The 19863-nt window shown below is 37.9% G+C and overlaps 1 protein-coding gene across 6 annotated transcripts in view; it reads right to left on the reverse strand.

Moving 5' to 3' along the window:
- LOC119652303 (neuronal acetylcholine receptor subunit alpha-7) overlaps window positions 1-19863 on the reverse strand; it is a 171467-nt gene that overhangs the window by 26546 nt on the left and 125058 nt on the right. For 3 of the 6 annotated variants that reach the window (XM_038056311.1, XM_038056309.1, XM_038056308.1), the window contains exon 9: window positions 5747-5833. In XM_038056311.1, coding sequence (XP_037912239.1) covers window positions 5747-5833 — 87 coding nt within the window. Of the gene's footprint in view, window positions 1-3948; window positions 4036-5746; window positions 5834-19863 lie in introns of all 6 variants that reach the window. The other 3 variants (XM_038056312.1, XM_038056310.1, XM_038056313.1) reach the window with 2 other exon arrangements.

Genomic DNA, 19863 nt, shown 5'->3' on the forward strand with positions numbered 1-19863 from the left:
AAAGAATTGTAAATTGCCATTGTTCACAAGATTCATAAAAAAATTTCCCAGTGAAATATTACTTGCTGGAATACAAAATAGTGTTAATTTGGATGGCATCATACGAGATAAGCTGCAGTAGGAGACGTTCTTGAACATTAGCAAGAAAAGTTATTATAGATGCACATTCTCATAAAATCATAGATTGAATCCCAATTCTTTTTTAATCGCATCATTTATTGCATGCGTGAATCTATTAGATAATTTAGATAATAAACTTTATTGTAAGAAACAATTGAAGTTTATTTATTTTATGGGTTTTATTTGTTTTATAATCATCGAAATATCAAAATCATATTTAGTTTGAGATGGAATAGTTTTATTTATATGGTTTGTATCTTTTGTTTTTCTATAATAGATGCAGTATGCAAAACAGAGGATAGGTAGAAGAAGATGGTGAAGATTAAATTTCAATTTTCTGGAATTGTGAAAATTGAAGTGGTAATTTGATTATATATATATATAGTATATATAAAAATGTTGATTTCAAAAGGTTTTAGCGATAGAGTGATAGTAGTAATAGTATTATTCATTCAATTTACAAAAATATTACTTTTTACTTTTCATGTGTGAAAATTCTTTGTTGCATTTTTTTTCTAAAATTTTGATATTTGTGTTTGTTTTTTTTCTCTTTAATTTCTATTAATACCTAATAGCGGTATGGCTTCACTCGTCTTTGTTATGACATGACCCACCAATAATGAAAAAACAGTTTGAGACAGAAGTATTGTAACACCTGTAAGATAGAAAACCCAGCTTCTGAAGAGATGATAAAAAATTTTAATTTTGGTTTTTTTGTTTGTAGTTTGTAAACCGAGAGGTTTTCTTTTCTCACATTACAGTTTAGTGGTTATCTTGAAAATCTCAAATTTTTTTTAGAGGATTATTAAATGTTTAATTTAAAGGTATTATTCTTCATTTGGATTTAATAGTTGGAATAGATACGAAGATATTGAGGAACTTCGAAAGAGTGGAGCTTGGTAGAGAAAAGTTATAGTCACATAAAAGAGTTTAATTCATGTTGGTTTTTATTGAACCTTCAAGTCAATTTGTATTTGAGAGACTAAGCATATGCTTTGTGTTTGAATAAAGTGGAAGATTGCAGGAGAATTATTCGATTTTTTTGAATATATTGAAAACCCTATGGAATGCTACATGACAAAGAAACATGTATCACGTGATCTAAGAAGTGATTTATGATAATATAATGGTAAAACAATAAAATTGTGATATAAAATTGAAGTTGAGAAAACAATTGAAGATTATTTTAAAATAATTTGGAACTAGATATAAGTAATCGTAATTTAAAGTTATTTATATTTTTTTATATCATCTATATTTATTTTACTCGAGTAATGAGCCAATGAAAATAAAAATGTTCTTTTCAAGATTTTCAGGGAGGGTAGCGCCCTTTAAACCTAAGAGCATATATAGCTTGAGGACATTTATAAATGAGGGAAACTTTTAGAATTGTAGTTTGAATATTATGCTGAATTGTGAATGAATTTTTCCGTTCGGATCGAATAAGTAATATAATTCTATTTATACACTTTCAACCACATTAGATGTGAGGAGAGATCATAAAAATATCGATTCAAATATATACTCAATAGGAAGGAAAGGAGGCGCACCGTTTGTTGGGGCTACTTTCCTAGATTTGAATGATATATGCCTTCGAAAATTAATTCAATGTTAGTTGAAGAGTTTCTATGTAAGGATGCTGGCACTGTTTTGGAATTGAGAACTTTATATTCTAAAAATGAGGGTATAGAAGTAAGAGATTTTTATAGAGCTTTTTTTTTTGTAAAAAAATATAGTTTGGTGATGGATAGTTCATCAAAAATGGATAAAGCTAATTTCTTTGAATTTCATATGATAAAATTGGACAATTTTTCATGTATTATCAATAACGATGAAATGTATTAAATTATCGAATTTATGACTCTTACTTGAAATTTTATTTACATTGGCTACCGAAATTAGACATTTTTAAAAAAATAATTCAAGAAAACTACAAATAAATTTAATTTAAATGACAGTTTAATTTCTAGATTTAAAACGAACTTTTCCCATTTCTTTTGACATCGAAATCTATTTATGCATGACTTCACAAACGTAATCGCACGATTTTTTAAAATTTTCATAATAAAAGTTTGTGCCGCTACATTCAAATAAAACCATAAAATTGCAATTGCTGATATTTCAAAATAAATTCTTAAAATAACCCAGATGTTATCAATACAGCTTACATATCAATAATCAATTAAATATATTTAATTGTTGTTAATTTTGTACTTTTTATCATTTGACGTCCCATTTTATTTTTCCTTTTTTTTTTGGTTTTTTTGTTTTGCTTCTTTGTGGTTTGTTACATTTGATAATATATAACAATAACAGAAAGCAGGCAGATTCCAAATACGAAAATCACTAATGGTATACACACAAATATATGAAGGTCTCTATTGTTATGAAAAAAAATGTAATAAACGATGCATTTATGTGTGAATATTTGACTATTCATATATATATCGGCTTCAAGTGGGATTAAGAAATAATAAATGTTGACAAATTAAATTTTTATTATTTCTTGAATAGTGTTAAATATTTTTAGTTAGTTATTACGGTTGACCTTAGCTGCTCATAAATATAATATAACGTGATGTGAATGCAACATTTAAAAGATTGAGGATGAATATTCAGATATGTATATAATCAGAAAGAAATATACACGAAAATTTAAAAATTTCTAGCTAAAATCGCCTCTATCTTTAGACCCATTTTATTTCAGATGAAATGATATTTAGTATTATTATCCCTCATTTGTTAACTATACTTTTTATAAGTTCACGATGAAGGGTCTAATATATATTATCTATTTTTCTTGATCCACTACTAAAATATATAAATGTAAAATTCCATTTTGAAACTTAATGGCCAAATCAACTACAACATAGAAATAATACCTTTGAATTGTTAATATTTTAATGTACATTTTAAAAATTTATGATGTTTATGATCAAATAACAATAGAAAATGAAACTAAAGTTATATATCTGAAATTTTGAACTACGTCGTTTCTACTAGTTTGGTAAAATAAATCGTACGATTACATGTTATTGATAATTGCCGCAAGTACAACAATTATTTTAGCCGATCAATAATTTTCTAATGGTCATTCTTGGCTGAATATCATTCCAAAATGGGTCAAAGTTCAGGTGATTTTATATATTTAATTTAGTAAGTGATCAAACTAAAAAAGAATAAATTAACAGAAAAGTTCAAGCATAGCTTAATTAAATTTAAATAAAAACAAAAAGGAAACATATAATAAACTTAAACAAGTTATATAAATTTTTTTTTGTCAGAGATATATGTACACATAAAATGTATATTTAAGACACGAATAATATTGATAGTAGTCAATTTGTGAAACACTTTTACCATATAGAAACAGCCACCAAAAAAATTGTCACTTTTTGAAAAACTCAACACAAGAAATCATGATGAAATATTATTATTGAAGAAACGTCCAACAGTTTGTTTTGTTTTCAACGTTTTTCTTTTTTTTTTTCAAAAAGTTCAGTAAAAATTTTTAGAAAAAGTATACACAGAATAGAAAATTTTTTTCTGTCCATAAAGGAAAAGACAAACATGAGCAAAATAATAAATGAAAACAGTTCATGTTCGACACAACGAATGGAGGATATGCAAATCTGTATTTTTAAATTGATATGGATGTAGTAGTATGTCTATTCGTTTTTTTCTGTTTGTTTTTTTTTTTTTTTAATTTTTTTCATATTTTCCGGTTACCCAGAAAAGTGAGTGTAATATATTTGGAAACGTTCTTTTGGTTTTGTTGTTTTTCTTTTTTTTTTTGTTTAAATGTATATAGGTAAGCAATCTCTCTACCTAACAAGGGGATTGCATCAGATACTTGGGGCAATGTTTCAGCTACGAGGTTGAGAAACACAGTGAGCGACAGAAGAATTGTTACTCCTGAAATAAAAGAATATTTGAAAAAATAAAATTCGGAAAAGGTTTTGTTGTTGTTGGTTTTTTTGGTTTGTTTCGTTTTATTATTATTTTCTGTTTTTTTTTTTATATGTTTTAAAAGTATTTTTAAGTTGAAGGGGTATAATGGTATTAGTTTTGATTATTTTGCACATATTTGTGGTTCATATGATAGACAATTGTGCAATTGGAATAAATAATTTTATATAGTGTGTAGAGTTTTGATTTTCCTTCGTGGGCGTTTTAATTATTTATAGGCTAGAGATGAAGGTAGAAAGGTTCTTAAAATTAAATAGAAGGAATATATTTGCTTGACGGAATGATTGAGTGCAATTAATTATTTAGTAGAGGTACAAAAGATAGGATTCATGATATATAGAACACTTCAACATGATATGGATGTGCTTCGCTAATATGACAGTCGACTTGTATGAGACTATTTCTTTCACATATACAATAAAATTGGAAGTTGATGGTAAATTACGTTGTTCTATATGATTGTCACTAGCTTTTTAATGTTACTTTTTCCGCTCGATGGTTTTATATTTTATAACCATACTCAATACTTTTCAAAAGAACCTGAAACATTGTATTATCACAGTAATATCTGTTAGACTTTTTCGCGAAATATTTTTTATTAGAATATTCCCTAGGTTTCAAACAACACAAAGCTAAAAATGTAATGAAAAAAATGGTAAAATGCATGATTAAGCCTGAACATAAATTTAAAATGAAAATACTATTATAAAAATTGATATGATTCGATGGAAAGATGTTTTCCTCATAAAACCAAGTATCAAATGGACAAACCATCTATGTTTGTTTACAATAATTATATAAAAGCGATACTTCCCTAGAACACTTGTAAAAAAATGTTCACTATTTTATATTTCATCACACGAAATAGACAGATCCGTCTTTTTCTTTTGTACTAATCGTCGATATTTTATTCTACTTGAATACGGAAAAATTATAATTTTATAAGATTGGTCTCAGGTAGATTTTCTATTGGGAAAGAGATCTAATGAATGACAAAACATAAATAAAGCAATATGTTCAGAAATAAAATTGACCACTCATCTGTGGTTAGGACCAATGATCAGTTTCCTAACAGAATGTTTGAGAAAAACTAGACATTGATTAAAATTAAACAAAAAATAAATAATAGTTTAATTGACTAAAACTACATCCATTGAACAACACATTTGTTTGTATTATTTTGTGATAAGTAAACCAAAAATCATTCTAAAGGTTTGTGTATCTGTTGGGTGTGTGTGGATATGATATGTATAAAGCTTGAATCTAGAAAAGACTAAAATCGCAACAGAAAATAGACTATAATCTTTTGAATTAAAGCAAAAATAATAGAATAAAACTATCTTCCAACTGAAAATATTAGGCAAAAATTATATTGCTGTTTAAATTGGAACTAATATACTAAATAAAATCACATTTCTCTATATTGTACATTCGCATTTATCTTTCACGTCTACTGTTTTTCGTCGTTTGATATATCTTTTGATATGTTCCTTTTATGTGGTTCATTCTCGATTTTTTTTGGATGTTACTTCTATCTTTCTTATCTGATATGTTTTTCTATGTTCTTCTTTCTTGAAAGCAATCTAATGACTGTTTTGTTTTCTTTGTTTATTTATTTAATTTTTTTTTTTTATTTTTATTTCCGTATCTTTTGTACCTATAAGAGGAACAGCATCCGACGTTGTCGGCATTGATTCAGCAACAAGATTAAGGAAAACTGTTAATGATAGAAGAATAGTTACTCCTGCAAAAAGAAAGCAAAATAAATTTACCCCAAAAATGAAATTTTCTTTTTTTTTTCTTTTTAGAAAATTGAAAAAACAATTTTACGTAATATTCGGGTGTCACTACAGTTGATAAAATAAATGAATGGTGGGTATTGGATATATGCGAAGTAAATAATTTAAGCAGATTAGAAAAAAGAAAAGTAATCTTTGGAAATTATTTTTACAACTCCTTCTTGTAGAGAAGGTAAGTAATTTAGTAAACCAAACTAGTAAATAATGTAATTATTTATGATTTTAATCCATTTTAAAATATTTTTAGATATATCCTAAAAGTCACTTCTTATCTGATAATGCTTCCTTTGCATTATATTGGAAAGAAACTGGTAAAACCAATTTTTATTATGGATGCCCTTTAATTTAATAGAACATAAGTGAATAAGATTTAAAAAAAAAATTTTCCATAATAATAAAAAACTCATTTCAATATTAGGAAAATAACATAAGGACTAATTTTATGCTCTTAAAAATTGAATTTATTAGAGCTGCAATAGGAACAAGTTGTTAAGATTGCTCATACGGGTCTTAAATTGTATGAAGCTGACTACTTGCGTTTTATCTGGGGAAGATATCCTCGCTAAAAACTCGGTGAACTAAGCTTTGAAAATATTTGCTTGGCTCTGCTGTTTTGGTTATTCAATGGCGAACCTCAGTATGGGTGAATCTATGGGTGCCCTCGAAGGGTAACATTTGGGCAAAAAGACTAAACAAGGAGCAAATCAATTGTCTAAGGGGCACAGAATGTCATTGCGAATTTAAGGGGGCGAGGTAGCTAACCGGTCCCTGTGGTTTATGTATTGGTGCGTCGCTGGAGATTAGGTGGTTTTTTTCTTCTAATGCATGGCATTTTTAGCGCGCGTACCGAAGAAGATCGAACATGCGCAATGATTTGTTTCCACTATACAATTTCAAGCAATGCACCGGGAGCCGAGTATCGCGTGTGTAGTGTTCTTGCATATGCCTTCTTGTTACTCAGAATACTGCGGACTGCGTGCGAGAAGGGCTTCCTCTGGGTAAGGATCTCACTTAGAAGAAATAATCTAACTGCTGGAATGGAATTCATTAAAAACATTGCAGATAAGTACTGAAATGCCCATATATTTTCCGACAGATTGACAGAAGCGCGGAGATAGTCAGGCAGCAAATTCCGTGAACTACCCCTAAAATGTGATCACATGATTAACATGGGAAAACCGACAAGGAGTTGTGTTCGTTTGACGACCGATGAGTGCGTCTTCTTTTTGTCACCTCTAAGGTTAAGGCAACAACAGAAATTCGAAAACTTTGGTCAACAAGAGCATCCTTGGAAGGAGTGGACATCATTGGCTATCAACTGCTGATTGCGACACTCTCTCACTACTGTTCTCGAAATCCTGTCGATAAACTCTCAAATGGTAAGCTTTGTCAAGAAAAGGTTACAAGACAATGAATGAGGAATGAGGAAGAGGAGGATGACATGAAGATGAATGATATTCCTATAAACCTGCAAAAACTTCGGGATACTTCGTATTTTCAAAACTATCCAAGTAATTTCTGACAGGAAATTTCGAGTCGTTATTCAAAAATAATTCACGGCTGGTTATTGCCCAAACGGTTTAAGGCTATGGAATCCAGAGGACAGGGAAATCCTTTTTTTGGGAGGGACTTTCTTTTTTAAGAAGATCGTCTCTAGTTCGAAGGTTGTCTAGTCGAGGAATGAATTACCATTAAGGATTTCCATGCTAAGGAAATCGTCATTTGCAAGAAAGGAGACAACGGGTTGAAAAATACCAGAGGAAAATCGCAATAAGAGAAAGAAGAATACAAGTCCGAAAATAACCAAATGAAGGAATCAGACCAGGAGGTAAAAGAAGGCTCCATCGAAGTGCTTGACGTAAAGAGATTCCCAGAAAAATCCTTCAATGACACTTTGGTAATACCTCTGAGTTACCTGGAGAACTGAGCTACCCTGGTACTCAGTGCAGAACTATTTGTAAGGCGCTTTCTTGAGAACTTCGAAAATGTTGAAGTACTTGCACTTTTCAAAACCAAAGGAGATGGGGATGGGGATGTCAAAAGATGTAAGGCTGGTAATCAAAGAGTATGCATAGAGCAGACATCATGATTACAAGGAAACATATGCTTCAATCAAGAGACTTAGGACCCTTAGAACGGGTGTGATCCTCTTCGCTATTATGGTTCTGGAGAACTTACAAATGATTTATTTATGAAACAGACTTATAGTCAACATTAGAATGGTTGGACTAGTTTCGTTCATTAGGTAGATAAAGTGGCTTAGCTACACACTTCCAATTTTATAGAAATGGAAACTCAACTAGTAAAAATAGTTAAATAATTAAGATTACATCTTGATTTGAAGCTAATGTAGGAATTTTATATCCAGAACCAATGCCAGAGGTCTTGCAAATCCCTTTGGCGCTATAGGATTATGATGGGAAAAATCTGGGTACTTTCTCCACAACGGATTTAAAGTTGTATACAACTATAATAAAGTCCTTTTTGATGTATGCATGCAATGTATGGTGGCTGAGGCTGAACTCCCAGCAGATAGTTGCTAGTACAAATTCAAAAGATCGAGTACTTAAATATCACGGGACTAATAAAAACTATGCCATACTCGCCACTCGATAAGTCCGTTGAACCAGGTGGCGAGAAGGGGCATTCCTATAGATGTGTAAATATATGTTCATGTAATTACTCTTCAGACTGCACATGGGCACGTATCTGTCTATCTCTGGTGCGTGAACCAAAATGGCTAGGGGAAGGATATCCAGAGCATAAAACCAATATAGAAGATGAAAGGGGCTTGGAATCCTAGTAGCGGCTGTTTTTGGTAGTGAGAGCAAGAGGGCTCCTGGTCGTCTATATTCCTCGACCGTAATGCCTCAATGGTGGACAACGTGGTCACCGAGGTATCAAATACTAAAAGGGATTAAGATTCGGAGAAGGGGATGGCCAAACGAAGCACAAGTCCTTCCAAGTCCACTGATAACAAAGGCGAAGAATGATGCGCTGAAAGGAGATCGCTGGCCGACAAGGGCGATTTCGACACCCTCTGCATTTGTTTAAGATGTTTTTTAGAAGCAGGAAATCGCCTCATTCAAGAGAAATCCATAAATTTTAAGATCTGCTCTAATGTCAAACATGGCAAAAGAGAAAATTCAAGGAAGGTCAATAAATGTTAAAGATGAAAGGATGTCTAAAAGGAGTAATTTGGCCAAGACTCACTGATCTTGAAGAATTGCTTTCCATGTAATTTGGAGCAGTTGGGTTGTCTGACTATCAAGAACAGGCGCAACTTGCATAAGGCCATTAAAAACAGGGTGAGAGCCATTACAGTCGTTTATAATAGTTCATAAGAGAAAGAAAGAAGACCTAAGAAAAAGCCGAAACTTTTTGTTTCAGTAGTATCACAGTCCAAGGGAAATAAAAACGGCGGATCTACCACGGTCATTTAAAAATAGCTGAGGAAGAAACCAAATTTAGTTGAAATCTCCAGCAAGGGAAATAGATCGTGCGCGGTGATACCAAAAAAGGTCAAAACTGATCCCGACCTAAGGGACCTAGGAGGAAATGTCAGCCGGATACGAATGACTCAGAAAGAGGATCTCATATTTGAGTTGAAAAAATGCGGCATCGGAAAAACTGACGGCTTTCTTAACTAACTTATAAACTCGTTTGAGGAGGCTGTGGCCGTACGTTTCCCAAAACATGAGATCTATACAATATAGTGCAAGGATCTCGATGAGATGAGATCAAGAGAATCTACACTGTCTTCAGACAACAATTTACGTTAGAGGAGTTCGAAGAAGAATCTATCATGAGTCTGAGATAAGCCTGTGGCTGTACTCAAGTGGCCAAAATACGACTGCCAGTGGAGGTAGGAAGTTGTTGGATTCGGGAAAAGTTTGGATGTTTTGTGGTTCAAAAAATGCTCTGCACATTCCACCAAGCTTCATATTGTGCGACTTTGAGGACTTGTTGGACAATTCCGTTCTGGATGCAATGGGACGAAGTTCAAAAGTGATTGATTGTGACTTTAATGCGTAGGCCCTCGAAGGGGGGAGCAGAGAAACTAACGCAGATCACGCACTATACTCTCTTTTTGGAAATTATCCAGGGGCTATTGCCCCAGCAAGAGAGGAGGGGGGGGGGGCAATGATAGCTTCAAGCGATTTCTGAATCTGACGGCAATTCTGGTAGTCATAGAGAGGAGCTGCTTCAGATCCGTGGTAGAATATGTAATTGTAAAGCCCCGGGTCTGAACGCAAAACCGAATAAGGTAGTTAAGCTCACCGTGAAATCCAGACCAGATATGTTCGCCCTTTTTTTTTAAGTGTGCAGGTCTGAGCGAATCAAACCAACAACGACGACACGCCGCTTGGGACGTTAGCATCAAAAACCGAGACAAACCGATAAGTTCACATTTGGACATGAGCAGTTGGTAGCAAAAACGAATTCGTAATCACCAAGTCCACCGGTGTGTTTATGGGGGACGTTATTTCAGGAATATACGCTTGGGATTCCCTATAGTGATGATCACGACCGCGAACAATTGTAAAACTATATTTTTTCCACACGTGTCAAAATGGCTCTCAAGTGTCTCAATGAGGCAAAATGAGACCCAAAGATATGTTTAACTACAAATTCTAGGAATCGAGACATCAATTGAGGAAGTGAACGCTGCAAACCTAGAAAGCGTAGAAAGGGGTCCGAAGTTGTTTCGGGGGTCTGGTATTTTATTTTTTAAATATTCAATGAAGAAGAGGGATAACAGGGGACAAGCAACATTTGGACACCAGATCGTATGTTGTAAAAAAGCGTTGTTGAATTATACCCATTTCCTAGATGGGTGCCAAAATCGGAAAACGTGTGTGAAAACGGATAAATGGAGACCTGGCACTACCTGGGAAGACTCGCAACCGATGGCAGAGAAAAGCACTACGAAAGTAGTGGTAGGAAATGGTGACATGGGCGTTGCTGCACCACTAGGTGTGGCAATATTCAGAGAAATTGGAAGCAAGGAAGCGGAATTTTCGGCGGAAAGTAGGAATAATCTGGTAACCACAGTAAGGCTTATACTAGACGTAGTAAGCTCGTCAGCTAGTAGCGGTCTCAACATTAGACTACATATATGAAGGCAATGAAGATCCTGAAGGGCTCAGGAGGTAATTGCAGCCATTTTATAATACCAGAATAATGATTCTTTGTGTTCTCCGTGGACGTAGGAACTAACGAATGGGGTCTTGAATTTCTAATAAGTAGTGAAGCGAACGCTCAACATCTTTATTGAGGAAGTAACATTAGCAATTCTTTGCGCTAGTCTGCAGCGATAGTCAAGTTGCGCTGAAGGCGTTAAGTTGTCCTGTGAGAGAGACTAAACTCTATTTGTATATTCAATACTTCGGGCATCTCGTCACGGTGGTGTAAAGGAAAGTGAAATATGAGATGCCTTACAAAAGAGGGTTCAATTTCCCCGATGTCGGGACCAGAACTAGCAATTCGAGTGTCGCTGAAACATTAACGACGTGCCTCAACGGTGGATTTTTCCGGAAAAGTGGAGGAAACAGGAGCTTGTGCTAATCACGAAGTCAAAAAAACGTTTGGGTGATCCTTCGTCTTATATACCTATATGTCTGTTAAATGTTATCGGCAAACTTTTCGAACGGGTCATTTTCAATAGGCTTGTACCAGTCCCAGAAACAGAGGGTTGTCTCTCAGACAGGCAGTTCGGATTCCGAAAGGCAAGATCTACTGTCAATGCGATCAGCATAGCGGCGGAAATTGTGGAAAAAGCAACGGAGGCGAAAAACGCCTTCAACACTGCAAAATAATTGCGGCTTTGGCCAAATTGGCCGCTCCTAAATACCTGGTGCACCTATGCGCATGAATTTCTCCGAGAGAGGCTATTATGTTACGATTTGGACGATGGACGTAAGACGTATGGAACAACCACAGGAGTTCCAGAGGAATCACTCCTGGGTCCTCTTGTGTCATCATTGGCTTCAAAAACAACATCAGAGGGACAATCTTGGCTCGAGATATTGACGAAATCGAGGTCCTCACAAATGAGGCAATTTGGAAAATCAAATCTTGGCTAGAAAACGCTGCTGTGGCGTTCGCAGATCGTGGTGTTAATCGGCAAGCCAAGAAACCAAACGGCAATACAGATCAAGATTGGCAGACACATTATACGAGTACATTCACAACGAACACTTATGCTTATGAAATCCAAACCGCATCTTGAGTAACAAAGGCTTTCAGAGTTGCTGCATTTTTGGCAAGAAAGTTATCGAATGTAGGTGGCCGTTGACTCCTTATCTAGGGAGTTGTGAACTCCATCTATGCTGATCCAGTCCGCTCGTTGGCACTGAAGGTACAAGTAAATAGGAGAAAAATTACAGCTCCATATTAATTGAGTGCATCGCGAACGCCGTGTGCTTTACGTGCAACATCAGACGAAGCAGCATGTGTGAGAGCATGACACCTTGGCGAACGAGGGACAACGTCTCTATAATCTATTATAAGCAATTGGTGAGTCTTGCATCTATCGTCAGCAGATAGCACGAAGTGAAGATACTTTGGGGTGGCAAAAAGATGGGATGATGCACCTAAAGAACACTGCACTGACAGGACTACTCCAGATATCTCAAAATATTCAAACGAAGGCACGATGAAGTTAGCTACGACCCAACTCAATTCTTAAATTGACACTGAGGGTATTCTGCATACCTTTACCCTTTCGGACGTAAGATGGCTTCCTATATTGTTCGATATGCGAGATGATTCCGGAGGAGCGGAGATGGAAATCGAGAATATCGAAGACCACACAATCTGGAGGGCGGTGGAAAAATTAATGAAAGCAAACCACAATCTGCTGAGGAGGGAAGAGCTTCGGAGGAAAGTAGAAAAAACCACACGAACTGCAGTTCATAGCTGATCCTATCCCGTGATGTAGTACCGAAATGGAGGTCCTGCGGAAGAAGCGAAGGAGAAGGAGGTGGTTTTAGTGAGAAAAACTCTTACATAACCATAGGGTAGGAGCCAAAGGTAGGTTCTGGAACTTTTCACCTTCTAACCCCCCCCCCCCCCCGATTTTAATAAAATTTTGTTTTCAACAATGCCTTAAAAAACGGATCGCGGACATAGTGAAGGCTTCTTCTTTTTATGGAGAGAGCGAGGTAGGGCGGCTGTGCTTGTGACTATGGGAAGAATTGGGAAACTACTTTCCACATTACAGTAGAGTGTCCACTACGGAAATCCGACGCAGCCTGCTCTGACATTAATAAACTAATTGTGAGCGTTTTAAGGAACCTAGATGCCACCTTAGCTATATCTTAGTCTAAACAAAAGGGAATTTCTGTTGGATCCATCTTATCTAGCTAATTCTTTTTACTCTACTCCTTGTTATTTCCGAAAAGTTCAGGAAGACTACTAGGATCTCTTGTTCCTGAACTTGACTTTTGAAATTCAATATTTCATCCCTTTTTTAGAAAATAAAATTACGTACCTTGACATATATCTGCGTTATTGTCGAAAGGTATCTTATTTCATTATATTCAACATTCAACATTCAGGAAACATGAAATTGGGCTGGAAATTAGGCAAGTTTCATATTACGCTAAAGGAAAGGTTGCAGGTATTTAACATTTCCATGAGTGGGCATGTGTTCGATTACATCTGACCTTTAAACTATAATATCTTTTCTGGTTTTCTATTGTATTTTTTATAAGTTGAAGTTTTCAAATTAAAGTTTTATTAATTTTGTTTGTTCAGAAAATATCCTTTGGGAGTAACCTTTTCCAAAATCTTTTTAGAAGTAGACTTATGAGTTGAATGCAGGCTAAATGGAACAAATGATTGAAGTTTTTCAAACTTATTACGTATATCTTACTAAAAAGGCCAACATTTGTTGAAAAAGTTTTTCGTTTTAAAAATTTTCTGGATTCTACTGTGCCGCATATTTCTGGCCTCTCTACATTCCCAATTGATTTGGAATGATAGGCAAAGGTAACGAAGAAACGAATATTACTGAAGTTTGGGAAGATTCGGTGTCCTTGTTTTACCCATTTGCAATTCGCACGCTATCTCTTCTCCTCAGGGGTCGTCAGCGATCCTTAATGGGTCACTTACAATACGCAGGGTGACATCCCCGATGTGCTCGAGGAAGTAGTTCTGAACCCTAGCTGGCATAAAACCTGCGTCCTAGGTCTCGGTGAAGAGCTGGGACACACTGGGAGTTCCCGGAGCCGACGATAACTGCTTGTCGACAACTCCTTGTCGAGGTCGAAGATGATATGAGCCTAGCTCTGCGAAGGTGGTAGGTGTGGCGTGTATCAGGATCCAGCCCCTTCGGGACTTTGGTCGGTTAGTGTGAATTCAACCGGTATTAGTAGACCCCGTTGCCACGAATGGGTGCTGATCCGTCTGTGAGTTCCGGGATCAGCAAAAAATAGGTTGGGCCCCGGGAGACTGAGGTATGGGGTATACCCATTCCTGACTTTTGCCGCCGGCTCTCTGTACACGATCTGCTTTTAAAAATTTAAATGGTGTATAAAGAAAATATAAATGAGGAGATAGTGAGAATGGAGAACAAGTTGGCTGCATACGCAGGACGAACGCGCGTCCAGCGAAAGCCGAAGATGAAAGACTTATCAAAAAATGCGTGGCAGTTGTGGGAAAAATGTCAACAAAGGGGTGCAAAACGGGCTAATGGACCCGGAGGAGCTCTTGGACAGAATTTCGTTTTACAGGTGGAAATGGAGTATAACAGAAGATGTGCAAAAAACAGAAACAACTGGGCCCCCCACTGAGAACACCGCAAACGCCAAATGGATCGCCAAATGCGGAGCAAACAAACCATCAGAAAAATCTCCGCCGAAAATTAAGGTGGATGGTGCACCAAAAGAAAAGGTGGAGATACGAAAGAAGGCCAAACCGATAGATCTACATGTGAGGCCGACTTAAGGCACGACCTTTGCGGAAGTCTTCAATGAAATCCGTTATAGGATCAAGCCCGAACATAGTGGAGGGGAAGTGTCTTTTATTCGGACAATGAAGGGTGGTGGAGTCCTAGTCGAATTAGCCCCGAGGACAACAGATAAATGTACTTTCTGTGAAGCGGCCCAGGGGTTACTTGGAGAGAAAACTTCGGTTTCTATATTGGAAATCTATCTGGAAATCTGAAACCTTGACTGCCCGATGGAAAAGAACGAGGTAGAAGAGACCACCAAGGGCGAATGTCGGAAGATAACCGATGTCCAAATTGGCATCAACTCGGCGAATTCCCGGAGTATGGTGGAAGTTGCGGAGCAATACGCGAGGAAGTTTTTAACAGCTGGAAAATCAGAATTGGTTGGGTGGTGATTCGTATTCGGGCCACCCCAACCAAATGTTACAGATATTTAGATTATTTCTAAACGGAGGAGGGTAACATGTCGCAGATGCGGTCAGGCAGGCCATAAGGCAAATACTTGAAACGAAAAGAAGAGTTGCGTTATATGCAGGGATCGTGCACGCATCTGGTGAAAGCGTTGCTAACACTGCGGGCTCGGGGCGGTGTCCAGTTTTCAGATCAACGATCAACCTGATCCGCATCGTACAGATAAATATGCACTTGAGTGCAACCGTTCACAAGTTGCTGGCGCAGTTCACTGCGGAAACTAAAGCTGATCTATTGCTAGCACCGAAACAGGAACCTAGCTTCATGGCACCTTGACATATCATTTACCGCTGCCATCTGGGTTCGGAACGATGCCCCCTTTAGTGTTCTTGCCTAGGGCTGAGAGGACGGTTTTGTCTGGGTTCGGTGTTTGGAGGTAACGTTTCTCAGAGTCTATTTGACACCGAAACAGAAGTTGCCGGAATTCCGATGCAGACTTGATGCTTTGGAGGAAACTATATTGGTCACAGAGGGGCAGATCCTGGCCGGGGGTGACTTGAATGCCAGAGTAATTGAATGGAGCATGCTTCACCCAGAGATCAGAGGAAAACGAATTCTCGAAATGGCAGCATGAACAGGACTTGTAGTTTACTAGATCCACCCCAACGTTCCTGCGCCCAGACTATGAGTGAAGCATTCCCCACGTAACTTTCGCGTCGGAATCACTGGTTTTGTTGGTGGATGGGTGGCGAGTCCTGGAAGACTCTTCGGCAAGCGACCATCAATATATTGCCTTCGAACTGGTTGATACAAACTATCGGTGTACGCCACCCTGGGGCTCTTTTTTTTGCGTGGAACGTCGCGAACGTGAACACCCGAAGGTTTGTCGAAACTCTTAGAACAGGTGGGGTGGAGGAGGGACCTCCTTGGGGTGGTGATACTGCAGTTGACACTGTCGTAAATTTAGTTATGAACCTGATAACGACGGTCTTCGGAGCTTCCATGCCCAGGAGGGCATCGAGATGTGGCAAACCTTTTATGTATTTGTGGACGGCCCAAATTGCAGAGCTCCCGAAGGAGTGTCACAAACTCCGCCGCTTGATGCAACGTCTACACGACTGGGAGGAGTTATGTACCATAATCACAGAGTATAGATCAGTTAAAAGGACACTCTACAGTGCAATAAATAGGAGCAAAGCTGGCTGCTGGCATTTAACCCGAAAAATGAGGGCCCTGTGAAAATCCTGTTCAGTTAACATCGAACAGATGGACCGCGTTGTATGGGCACATTTGGGATGATGACGGCAGTGCAAAGAGCTCCTGATCACTTTTCTTTATAAAAGAGTTGGAAGAGGCAGTCCTCTTTAACAGGCTCCGATGGTATCCTAGCAGAGGCACACAAACTGGTGCTGCAACATCGGCTAGGCTGACCGCTCGGCGTATTCAACGGCAGTTTTCTTTCTTGTTCGATGGTGGCGAGGCTTGCCTTGATCACAAAAAGGAAAGGCGACCCTGAGCTGACCTTTTCCTACCAACCACTTCGTTTGCTTGACACTGCTTAGAAAGTGCTCGAAAAGCTCATCAAAAAAAGACTCGTTGAAGCGATACGTTCTGTTGGAGATTTATCCTCACGGTAGTCCGACTTTAGAGCGGGGAGATTCACAGTTGATGCTGGCATGTAAGTCGTGGATGCCATTTGTCTAGCGGAGGCACATAGCCGCTGAGCTTGACGGGTGGTGTCTCGTAACGCTTAATTTCGTAAGATGGAAAGACATTTTGGGCACGCTAGACACTACTTTTTACGTGCCGAACTATCTTTTACGGATATTGAGGAAAATAATCTGAGGAACCGCTCCCTGCTCTATAAGACGCTAGAGGGTCAAAAGGAGGATGGAGGTGACATTGGGGTAGCGCAGAGATCCGTCCGAGCACCGGGCCTTTGGAACGCTTCCTATATAGTCTGCTTAGATTCCACGTGCCAGAAGAATCGCACCTGAACGGTTACGTAGATGATGTCGCGGCGCTTCTTGCTCTTGATCGTCGAGTCGATAATCGAGTCAAAACCAACGGTAAAGGATCCTGGACTAACTCTTGACTCAAAGATGAGGTTTTTCGAATAACTCAAAGTAGCAGTGGACAAGCCTGCAGCTGGAGTTCGTGGTCCTACGTCTAGCAGATGACGGTTTTTGATGAAGTATGGATTGACGCTCTTGGCAAGGAGGTATATCGTAAGCCTCTCGCGCCAGTACAGAGACGAGGAGTTTGCGGGTGGTGTCTGCGTGCCGCATTGTCTCTTAGCCAGTCGTTATGGTGATCGCGGGAGTGATCGACGCTGTCCTTCTTGCTGAGGAACGTAATGAGAGAAGAGTCAAGGGAGGTGGCAACTCTATTGGCAAAATGAGACTAGAGGCAGATGGACTGCGCGGCTGGTTAGCAATTTAGATGTGTGGCTGATTTGGAAACATGGTGAGATTGACTATTTCCTTACCCAGCTCCTAAGTGGTCATGGAGGTTTTTAGTCATACTGTCATAAGTTCGGAAAGGCACGATCTCCTGATTGTGTGTTTTGTAATGGAGTTGTGGATGGTGTCTATCACACCTTTTTTTCTTATGGAAGGTGGAATGGGATTCGTCAGCAGCTCTATTTAAACACATGGGATCTCTCCGCACACGACATTGTCAAGGAAATGCTGAGGATCGCTGACAGGTGAAGTCGTGTTGCGCATTAAGTTCGGTTTCTTCTCGTTGCAAAGAAGATAGAGTTCAACCGGTGGAGGGACCCGTTGGCAGGGAATTCCTCGAACTAACAGTTCCCTTCCTCCTGTCCCCCCGTTGGTGAAAGGAATTCCCTGCTTTGAAGCATTCGTATGGTGGGAGAGTTCGGGGGCTAGCCCGAAGTAATGTGACAAAAGCGGGAAACACAATTAAGATGCTTGCGAAATGCGCACGAGACTTGGCAAAGTTCGCTCCACCTCGGCAAGGGTGTATGAAATTCATACAATTAAATACCACTAAGGGTGCATATTCCTTTGACTTTCATTTTTTATGAACAGAAGCGACGGGATTAAACAGTGCCTTCCGCAGTTTCTCAAACCGAATACATTCAGAAGTAACAGCCGAACACGAAAAGTTCCGCTATATTGCAAATGACGTGAAGTGTCAACAAACTATTATCTGTCACGAATCGCAAAAGTTCAATTTTCTGAACATTTTTGCGTGCCGCATTGCACATCCGAGTTGTTGTATGTTGCCTCATACAAGTCCGTGTAATTAACTCCATTTGACAGCCCTCTAACTGAGCATGCACGCATTTATTCCGCTGTTGTTTTTCCCGCTAAACGGTTATAGGCTAACTCTCTGATGATAGCGAAGTGTTTAGATAGTAGTCGGACGGTGTGCCGTTGCGGGAGTCCAACACTCTGTGCGTAAATGCATTCACCTACCCTACCTGGAACTAAGTGGAACAAATGATTGAAGTTTTCCAAATTTATTAGGTATATCACACTAAAAAGGCCACCATGTGCCATATATTTCTTCCTGGCCTCTCCACATTCGCAATTAATTTGGAATGATAGGCACAGATAATTAGAAAATGAATATTAGTGAAGTTTAGGAAGATGCTGGAAGCGGTACCCCATCCCAGTTTACTTGGCAAATGCTTCCACTCTATTTAATTATATGAAATTGATTCCAATCGATCGGTACGGTACCAGCAAGATGTCATGTTGGTTTCAATACGATATCCTTGTTTTACCCATTTGTATTTCGCACGCTACCCCTTTTCCGGTTTCTTAGTGAAATTTACTAATGAGATGCTTTCACCACTATCTTCTCAATATTGTTTGCCCCACACACGTGGATATCTGTAAGGATGTGTGACATAGGTATATATGCAGAGAGTACCGTTCACAGTAATGACAACGGATCATACAATATTTATTGAAGCGTAACGTTCCTCAGACTTACCGTACGGGCTTGTCAGCACAGATATCTGTTTTACAGGAAAATATGTTACACCCATGAGGGTACATATTCAACAGAAATCGTTAATATGTAAACATGCATTGGGCAAAGAGAAAGAGGCAAAAAGGATTCATCAGGAAGGAAGGAGCAAATATTGTTTTCTGTGCGGTACTCAGTTGATAAATACTATAGATTAGATAACTGATTACTGTATGGGAGGAGTAAAGTTTTGAATTTTGATACGGCAAGGAAATGTGTTCTTATCTTATATTGAACAAAGCCAATATATCCTTGGTGTAATATCCGTTACGTAGGAATAGTTGTGTATTTTGGGGAGCAGGTACTTAACATTTTGCTTCTTATCGACATCTACGTTCGATTTTGCCGAAAGGTATATGTATTTAGTTTGTGTTTTTGAAAATTAGGGTTTCTCTCTGCAATTGTTCATTTGCTGTTTGCTGGATATACTGGTTAAAGGATTAAAGTTCAGCTGCTAGTAGCAAGTATTAAGTAGTAAGAGTGCTGGCAATAGTTCAATAGATTGCGTGAGTGGTACCGGATAGTCCACATATTAAAAAACACCAGGTTCTTCAAAATGGTATTGAGACACAAAGTAAACTCGATTTCTGCAACTTGAGCGAGAAT

Source organism: Hermetia illucens, chromosome 3 (assembly GCF_905115235.1).
Source record: "Hermetia illucens chromosome 3, iHerIll2.2.curated.20191125, whole genome shotgun sequence".
In the NCBI taxonomy this organism is placed as follows: domain Eukaryota; kingdom Metazoa; phylum Arthropoda; class Insecta; order Diptera; family Stratiomyidae; genus Hermetia; species Hermetia illucens.